The sequence below is a fragment of the Aquila chrysaetos genome, chromosome 5 (assembly GCF_900496995.4).
Source record: "Aquila chrysaetos chrysaetos chromosome 5, bAquChr1.4, whole genome shotgun sequence".
Classification (NCBI taxonomy): domain Eukaryota; kingdom Metazoa; phylum Chordata; class Aves; order Accipitriformes; family Accipitridae; genus Aquila; species Aquila chrysaetos.
The window spans coordinates 34996024-35005621 of record NC_044008.1 but is presented as its reverse complement, the minus strand read 5'-3'; the positions used below and the strand labels follow the sequence as shown (position 1 = coordinate 35005621).

The following is a 9598-nucleotide window of genomic DNA, read 5'->3' as shown; positions in this document are numbered from 1 at the left end:
GCCTGCTGGGCTGGAGACTGATTACGTGACCAAATTCTTCTTGGGAGGAAATGACTGAATGATGGTCAGATCCAAAAGGTGGTAGGCATGTGAAATAAATAGTTGGATCGCAGGAGCCCAAAGCCGCGGTCAAACGAGAGCCCCCTCAGAGGCTGCCTAATTCTGGAGGTACTTGGCAGGACCTTCCCCTTCCAGCCTTAGCGCCTGTCAGGCACTTGAAATTTGTGAATGTCCTGACCTTCCCTTACCTGAGCCGTTCAGCACCTCGCTCCAGCTCAAGTCTCACCAGGGATTCTGCTGCCCCACCGCAGCCAAATCTCATGGTTACGTATTGCCAGAAAAAGCTTCATACGCCAACAGTCCCGTTGCCACAAAATATATGGGGACACAGAACAGGAGAAGGCAACACCGATCATCACACCCAGTCCTCCACCACCGGAGACAACCAGAACGTGATCAGCAATTCAGGGCATAAGGGACGCAAGTCATAAAAGCTTTCCCATTGCCGACGAGTGGTAGACCTATGGAAAAAAGGCCAGCATCCCAGCTGGGATGTGCCGCCGTCGGGAAAGAGAAAGCATTTGAGGTCACGCCAATGGGCTTCATCCCTGCAGCAAGAAAGACCATCACTTAACATGAAATTCTCGGGTGATTCAGAGGGCTGCTCCATCCAGGTCTGCCTTTCTCGCTGACCACTCTGTCCCAGTGGTCACTACAGGCTCGGGAAGCGTAGCTCCCTCCTAACACCCCAGTGTGCAGGGTAACCCGGACCGCACAGGTGTAATTGCCCGCTTCAGATCTTATTTCCGAGGATCAGACGCACCCGGCCTTGCCACTGTCACAGCTCGGGTCAGCGCTGGACTCGTCACACAGGACTGTGCGTTCAGAGGCTGCAAATGTAAAGCTGTGCACGGGTGCCTGAACAGCGCGAAATAGCGTCTAGCCGCTCAACAGAAGTACCGGTCATCCCTATCAAATTAATCAAGTAAAATTTCCTTTCTGATCCCAAATTTGGTGATTAGTTTAACCTTGAGCACCTGAGTAAAATATAGCAAGGTGGTACGATAAGGGTCTAAGATCTCAAATCCATCAGCTCGTCCTAACCCAACCGTACTCAGCCTATCCCTGCAGCCTCCTGCCAGGGAGGGCAGTGAAGAACTGAAACCCAAAGTTATAGATCTTTGGGGGTGGAGGCCATAAAGGAGGCGGAATAGCCCTTTCCTTTACAAACTTTGCCAATGACCAGGAGGAATCCTGAAATACAGGATTATTACAACAGAAAGAACATGCAAATAAATGTGAACACAAAACAACCTAGTTTCAGTTCATCCTTTTTGGAATACTAAAGGACTTAACATTTCTCATTCTGGGATCAACCTTTTCCCTAAACTTTTCATCCTCAGCACAAACAATGCATATTCCTTGTTCTCTGTCTTATTTAGAACACGTTTACTCTTCAGATGCTTATATACCATCTTCTAATTTCCTTTTTAAGTTAACCATGACCATTTTATAACTGTTCAACCTTGTACTTAAATTCCCTCTCCCAATATATTTATGGAGTCATCACTTCCACTCTCATCCAGTTTTTCTCACTTTCTTTCCAAACCTTGTTGAGAAAGACAACTGAGGAAAGTAAAACTCACGGCGCCAAGGAAAGCACGAGCAGAACGACAAAACTGTGGTCCTGCGATAGGGACATTCTTTTGGGAATGGGTGAGTGAGAACCTGGGCTGCAGGACCTGGGTGTCCAGGTCTCCCAGGAATGCTTTTGCATTTTACAATAAGCAGAGAACAAATAAAATTCCTGTGCGTATGCAGCTATTCTTCCAAGTGATTAAGCCCAAGGTCTGGGTTCAAACTGCAATTTTGCATGGCGACCTTACACACTGTCTAAGCCCCTCCAGGTAGCAGGTGGCATTCTACTGCTATTTCCAGATAGTTTTAACCCAATAAGTAGCAGGGCAGAGTGTTTTTTTGCCTAATTGAAATCAATGTGAACAAAACATGATTGGTAGATTCTTGTGCTTAGGACTCAAGTTCCAGGTAGGTACTTGACCTATAATCACACCTACAGCAGTGAATTAACATGCCTGGAACGGCTTTCTGACACTTGAGGCAAGTGAACAGAACAATTCAGATTTATATTTTCAAACTTTTCAAATCTCCAGAGTGCACGTATGCAAGCTATCTAGCTGAGATGTTCCTAAGTCCATGTCAATTCTTTAACCACGTCCAGTACACGTGTAAGGATGCTAGCGGAGTACCCCAGGTACTGGTGTCGGGGACAACGCTGTTTAATCTCTTCATTACCAACCGGGAAGATAGGAGTAGCACGACTTCTGAAAGTTTACAGACATTACAACGCTGAGGTGAGCGGGTGATACACCAGAGGTTCGTGCTGCCATTCAGACAGACCTCGACAGGGCAGAAAAGACCCTGGCAATGCCGGTAGACACCAGCTTGTACGCAAGCAACACAGCCTTGCAGAAAAACAAGATCACCAGCCCTCTCAGCCGCATTAGGAAGAACATTGTCAGCTGATTGAGGGAGGTGATTTTCCAACTCTGCTCAGCACTGGTGAGACATCTGAAATGCTGGGCCTAGTCCTGGGCTTCCCAGTACAAGACAGACATGGACTTAGCAGAGTGAGTCCAGCAAACTGCCATGAAGATAAATGGATCGGAACACCTGACCAACAAAGGGAGACCGAGAGCTGGGACTCTTCAGCCTGGAGAAGAGAAAGTCCAGGGAGATCTTGCCAATGTGCATAACTACCTGATGGGGCAAGGGTGGAAGGAGAGAAGACTGAGCCAGAGTCTTCTCAGCAGCACCCAAGAAAAGGACAAGAGAAGATTGGCACAAAGTGAAATACAGGAAACTCCATTTACACACAAGGATGTGTCTTGGTTTTGTCTGGGATAGTTAATTTTCTTTCTAGTAGCTGGTACAGTGTTATATCTTGGATTCAGGATGAGAAGAATGTTGATAACACACTGATGTTTTCAGTTGTTGCTGAGCAGCGTTTATACCAAGTCAAGGATTTTTCAGCTTCTGATGCCCAGCCAGCAAGAAGGCTGGAGGGGCACAAGGAGTTGGGAGGGGACACAGCCAGGACAGCTGACCCAAACTGGCCAAAGGGGTATCCCATACCATGTTACATCATGCCCAGTATATAAACTGGGGGGAGTTGGCTGAGGTGGGGGGAAGGGGGATTGCTGCTCGGGACCTAACTGAGCATCGGTCAGCAGGTGGTGAGCAATTGCATTGTGCATCACTTGTTTTGTATATTCCAACCCTTTTATTAGTATTGCCATTTTATTATTGTTATTATCATCATTACTAGTTTCTTCCTTTCTGTTCTATTAAACTGTTCTCATCTCAACCCAAGAGTTTTACCTTTTTCCTTCCGATTCTCTCCCCCATCCCACTGTGTGTAGGGGGGGAAGGTGAGTGAGCAGCTGCCTGGTGCTTAGTTGCTGGCTGGGGTTAAACCACAATAGGAGGAAAAAACCCAGAGCAACCTACAAGGGCGATCAAATGCTGGAACAGATTATCCCGAGAGGCTACGGAGTCTCTGTCCTTGGAGACACTCAAAACCCAACTAGACACGCTCCTCAGCAACATGCTTTAGTTGACCCCGCTCTGTGCAGTGTGGTTGAAAGAGTAGTGTCTCCAGAGGTCCCTTCCAACCTCAGCAATTCTATGCTTCTGCAGTTGCGAACAACCTTACACAGGAAAACTGCCACCACCACTACTTGGACCTTAACATCCTGTGAAGTTCAAAGCCTGTCTGAAATGTTTTGCACTTCATATGGAACAGTAGCAATCACGGCACCCTCTCATCTTTTGTGGAACTAAAGTTCCCGCTTCAGTCTGGATCCAGTAACTGTTACAGGAGCTACGCCTACAGACCTTTGACTGGGGACCCACATCTCCATTACATCAGTGAACCACACCTCTGGTTGAACCACACCTTTAATTTCAAGAGAAGAAAACATGGTTCTCTTGCAACCATGACGATGGTTATAATACCTTATACTTGGAAATAACAGAGGAACAAGACAGCTTCTCTCAGACTTAGGATGAAGCTAGCAGCCTCTTGCTTTTCTCAGATGGACTTACCTAACAAGAAGACGATGACCGTAAGCTACACCAACATTTTGAGCAAAGTTCAAGTTGATGGACAGACTCTTGCCAATGCTTATACAGCTTGTAGGTTTGATCTGGTAAGCAGAATTGTCAGTCAAACTCCCCAAAAGCCAAAAGGTTTTATGTACATGTAAAGTTAATGTTAGACGAGCTAGAATTCCAAGAATTTCAGGAGGTGCTCAAAAACAACTGTGGCAGTTTGGCTAAACTGAAAATTTAATATAGTTATTAAATCTAGATTGAAGAGCTGTAGTTCAGTTGCCCACCTTTTAAAATGGAGCGATGAAAATCAAGTTTATGACTGTGTATCAAAGATGGTGGAAATGTAAAGATTTTATGAAAAGATTTATTCGGTAACAACAAAACTTTTAGAAACCACGTCCTAGGCAGACTGCGCCGAATTAAATATGCATTGAAACGTGTAGATCATTGTTTGACAAGTCATTTGGTGTACTAAGTTATGTTACTGGAATAGCAGGTGAGGAAACACGGGTTTTTGTCTTGTTCATTTACTTTGTTTACTTCCATGGAAGTTGGCTCCTGGAAAAAGTTTACGAAATTAACCGACACATTTGATAGAACTGCCCTTTCCACCAGCACTGTGTGCATATACTGTAACTCCAGACGTTGCAGAACAATCAGATATTAACATAATTTTTCAGGTTTTTTTTCCCTTACAAGTTAGCATTATAGCGATCTCTGTTCTGAAAGTCTCTATAAGCACGTTTTGCATCTGTTTTACTGTGCGGGATTCTTCCAAAAGGTTCCAGATCATTGAAGCAGGCATCAAAAACTTCATCCACAGCTTTTTCTGCCATTTCTTTGCTAACTTTTCTAACAGCCAGAATGGAACGAATTGCTCTGTCTCGTACACAAGCCTAAAGTGGGAATTAGAGATAAAGAAAAATCCGTCATTATTAGGATAAGTAATTTTTTTTCCAGATTTTGTCAAGTATTAACTCCTACTACATACACAATAATTTTATATCGCAGAAGAGTCAAACAATGCCCGTAATGAGCCTTGAAGTACATTTTTGCTCCATCCTGTGTTAACTAGGTATTTTAGTTTTCCATGTGCAAATAAACCACCAGATTAAGTAAAAGACATTCCTTAGAACAGGAATTAAAATACAATTGCGCATTTGTTGTAGGTACCAAGTATTTGTACAACTTGACTTGGACACAGGAGAAAATACATCAGAAAGAAACAGCCATAAATACCAGCTAGTACTTTTCCAGCTGAAATGCTGTAAAACATAAAGGAATGACTCCTCTACGGGCCTTCATTTTGATACCTCTCTTTATGGCAACTTTTGCTTACGCAGTTTGTCTACTAAAAGATAAAAAAACATGTAAACACCCCCAGCTACAAGCCAACTGCCACTCTAACATGAGCAACTACTTGGCACTCAACCCGTAGTCTTCGTTACTATTAAAAAAAAAAATTAATTGCTGTAAGACTTAACACACATGGTTATTTAGAACCCTTGTCATTCTCCTTCCTCCAGTTTTCAAAGTCTTTTTAGAGTTTTACCCACTTACAGTGGGTAAGGTATTCCCACTACATTTCCTGCAAACCCCAATTTTTGTTTGGTTCTTATTAACTACCCATTACTATTGTCAGCAGTAATGCTCTATGGTATGAGGAATTTCACTCCAACAAAAATAACAAGGTGGAAAAAAAAATTATCATTAATCATTACAGGTTATTAAAGGTTAATTAAGAGAAAGCAGCAAGTCCATGGCATCTACTTCTTTCTCTAATGTTTTCAGCTATGAAAGTGTAGAAGGCTGCGATCAAGTAGGTAAAGATGGCTCGTAACAAACCAGCAGACTTTAACATCTACAGCCTTTACCTGATGGTGTCCTTTTAACCCAAATTTAAACCTGGCTATTTCATTCATCAGTGTACAGTCTCCACTGAGATTAGCAGCTCGAATCTATTGAGAAAAAAAAGCCACACGATCAGAGAAACACATGGAAATACAAAGTCAAAAAAGCTGTAACATTTTTTTCTTCAATATCTTTCTGGTGACTGTGGTAGAGAATATTCCCAAGGCCACTTCTACTCATTAACTACATATTACCCTTTACATCCACCCTCTCAGCCTCAATGAACTGCAAAGTATTACTATAGAGCCTGTAAGTTTCTCCAGGGACCAAGTCTCACATATTCCCAAAGCGAAGAGGTCATGGGGGGGGGGGTGGGGGGTGGGTGGGGGGGGTGTGTGTGTGTGTGTGTCTGTCTGTCTGTCTGTCTGTGTCTGTGTGTCTGTGCATGTGCGTACACACACACAAACTGCTAGAAGAACATGGAAAGTAGTATTCTCTCCAGTCTATATCAGAAGCTGATACAGGAGTCAGGAATAAAGGCAGATACCTTTCACAGACTACAGCGGCAATACCCAGAAGAGCAGTAACCTACCCGCTTTAGGAAAAGCCCCATTTAAATGAGCATGTATGTTTTAGCTTGTTAACTGTCTTGTCCTGTGCACTGTAATTTCTTCTGCCTGTCAACTGTTCCACACCCTACCCCTCTGTTAGGAAAAACAACTAAAACTAGATTTCCTATAATTAAGTGCCAGGATGAGAATAAACGCATAGAAAATATGAAAAGTAAGAATTAAAAAGCTGACAATAAAAATTGTAAACACCATATAATAAAACAAGTATCAAAAGGCCTCCATGTCCTCATCCACGAGCTTTTTAATCTTTTTTTTTCTCCTCTGCCCTACTGAGGAGGGGGAGTCAGAGGATGGCTTGGTGGGTGCCTGGCAGCCAGCCACAGTCAACTCCCCACAAATATGCAGAATAGCTTTACTGATACCACATTGGGTTACTTCATTAAGTTTTATCTATAAAGAGATAAAGATAATACATGACTGTGACTCTCTTCCACAGCAAATACGAATTTAATTAACGAATTAAAATTAATTTTTATGAAATCTGATTTGTTCTGTACCAAACTCATTATTTTGCTCCTCTCATATACTGTTTATAGGTGAAACCTGTGCACACCTTAAGTCTGGAATCAAGTATGTTCTCATTAAAAAAACCACCAACCAATCAAACAAAAAAACCCCCACAACAACAACAACAAAACCCCAAACCCCAAGACAAGCCACTATAACATTTTTGTATCATTTTACATCTTTTAAAAAAAAAGTTTAAAAGCCACCTAATTCACACAGTCACAAGAACATACCTTCATAATATTAATCATAAGGGTAAGTTCTTCTGTGGTCAAATGACAGGGATCACATCAGAAATCAACTAAAAGCACATGAACACACACAAGTCATGTGCACAAGAGGAATCCTTCCTAGCCTGTACTCAGTGTAATTTCACCTCCTAATGCATCAATTTTTAAGGCCTTTCAAGCAACAAATTCCTACGTCCTCTGAAATGGCCATGGAGTCATAACTAAAGTGTACTATTAGCAACACGACAATTAATCAAAAAATGTATGTTATAGGAAAAGACAAGTTTGCTGTTAACCAAAAAAATCTAAACAAAAATAAGGGTAACATACTTCTGTGACAACAACCCAACATCCCAAGACCTGCAGGTGAGAAAAAGAACCCTATAAACACGTGATTAATGTGTGAATGTGTTTTCACCTCTGACTACTCTCATTTGTTATTAAACACTTCTTCTTGTGGTTACACTCACAGTGATCACATTCTACTTAATATGGCACTGACTTAACCATATTTGTGAAAACTAAGTATTTGTTTTCTGAATGAAACTATTTAGGTTGATCTGACAGAAAGGACAAAATGTATTTAAACCAAACGAAGTCTGTGTAACAGCATGCCTATTTAAACATGAAGCACCCCTAATAACCAGCAGTAATTAATATAATGACAACATTAGAAGCATTTTAACTTACCTCTGAACATGCTAAGTGTTTGACATTATTAAACCAGTCAACATGTGCACGGCAGTGATCAAAAGCATGAATCAATTCATGCGTGACCACCCGGTTCATATGGGATTGGTGGCGAATGTTGTTCTGACACAGAACAATCTGTAGAAAAAAAAGATATAGGTAGTATTTTCACCAAGTTTCAATATCTCCCTTACTTCTCAGAGACCCAGCACACATCACCTACAGCATTTAGACTCTTTAGATCAGTGTTTTTCAACATTAACAGTCTCATCATTCGGCAGTGTACTATTTCCAATACCATGGAACACCTTTCATTTATCTTGTTTTCACAACTAACTCAGATATCACTGTGAGTACATTTAATCCTAGTAACAAAACCCTAAAAAAACCGGTAGTCCTTTGAAAGGGGACAATGTCCAGTGCCTACCTGAGATGTGGCAGAATCAAAACCTCCACTGACACAACCATCACAGTTTTCGCAGGAAAAGTGCCGGTCATTGAAGACAGTGCTGAAAGGACCAAACAAAGAAAGTTGTAGGGAAGAATTTGGAAGAGACCAGTAACTCCATACAATGGCGATGTTACAACACAGAACAAGATGAATTAGTTTACGTACCAACCAGATTGCTTCATAGCCTCAAGAAGAAGTTGAGCGTATGGATCTAGAAAAACATTGCTGCAATCAATTTCTCTAGACAAAAGTTTTGAAAGTCATCTATAATCAAAATGTAAAGACAGTCAAGAAAAAAAAAAGAAAAAGCACTACACATGCACAAATTTATGCTTTGCAATATTTAACCCTAACACAATGCAGCTGGCACCCTGTTACAGCTTGAGCTATGGAAAGAGATACAGAATCGTGATATATACATAGCTATTCAGGAATCAAGTCACTGCTGCCACTATTTTATTAGTAGAGGACAGAAAGAGAGTGGCCTATAGCGACCGTTGTTTTCAGTAAGATTCACAGTCAACATTACATGGCGAGGAGGGCCGAAGCAAACCAGAAAGGGACAAATCCTCTCAAATTTTCAAGAGAAACAAGCCAGAGAAGTGCGTTCTGGCACGACAAAAAAAAAGCCCACAGCCGCCCTGGAAATTCGCCATTTTCCCCGCCTGACCCACAACCGGCCCCCCCCCTCCCGCCCCGACACCCGGCGCCCCAAGGTCACCGCGGCAGGCCGCACCCACACCCACACCCACACCCACACCCACCCACACCCACCCACACACCCACCCACACCCCCCCCCCCCCGGGATCCACCCGGGGCGCCGGGGCCGGGGTAGGGGGGAAGGGCTTACTCGTGTCCAGGGTCATCCTCAGCATCAGCTGGCACCTGTTGTGGAAGGTGAAGAGGCTGCGGACCAGGAAGCTCTGCGGCTTCTTGTTGCGGTCCGGGAAGAGCCGGTAGCCGAAGTCGTCCTCCTCTGTGCCCTCGGCCGCCTTCCCCTCGGCCGCCTTCCCCTCGGCCGCCGCCGCCTCCCCTCCTCGCTCCATGGCGCCCGGCGGCGGCGGACCCGAAGGGGAAGAGGCCGATGGCCAATCGCCGCGCC

The 9598-nt window shown here is 43.4% G+C and overlaps 1 protein-coding gene across 4 annotated transcripts; it reads right to left on the bottom strand.

Moving 5' to 3' along the window:
• Positions 1-3960: 3960 nt before the first annotated feature.
• On the bottom strand, positions 3961-9577 carry ATP23 (ATP23 metallopeptidase and ATP synthase assembly factor homolog). 4 transcript variants are annotated; one of them, XM_030016006.2, is made up of 6 exons: positions 9347-9575; positions 8661-8706; positions 8472-8553; positions 8045-8182; positions 6009-6092; positions 3961-5030 (listed from the first exon to the last, which is right to left on the bottom strand). In XM_030016006.2, the coding sequence occupies exons 1-6, from the start codon at positions 9540-9542 to the stop codon at positions 4827-4829; spliced, it is 750 nt and encodes a 249-aa protein (XP_029871866.1). In that variant the 5' UTR covers positions 9543-9575; the 3' UTR covers positions 3961-4826. The 4 variants fall into 4 exon arrangements, with proteins under 4 accessions (XP_029871866.1, XP_029871868.1, XP_029871867.1 ...); XM_030016008.2 differs by having other exon boundaries at positions 8661-8735; positions 9347-9573; XM_030016007.1 differs by having other exon boundaries at positions 8661-8759; positions 9347-9532.
• Between the last annotated feature and the right edge of the window lie 21 nt (positions 9578-9598).

Coding starts and splice junctions, on each gene's coding strand:
- ATP23 (XM_030016006.2), bottom strand. CDS start 9,542: ATGGAGCGAGGAGGGGAGGCGGCGGCGGCCGAGGGGAAGGCGGCCGAG. Junction 8,707..9,346: donor GAGGATGACCCTGGACACGA/GTAAGCCCTTCC, acceptor ATGTTTTTCTAG/ATCCATACGCTCAACTTCTT. Junction 8,183..8,471: donor TTGATTCTGCCACATCTCAG/GTAGGCACTGGA, acceptor TTTTTTCTACAG/ATTGTTCTGTGTCAGAACAA.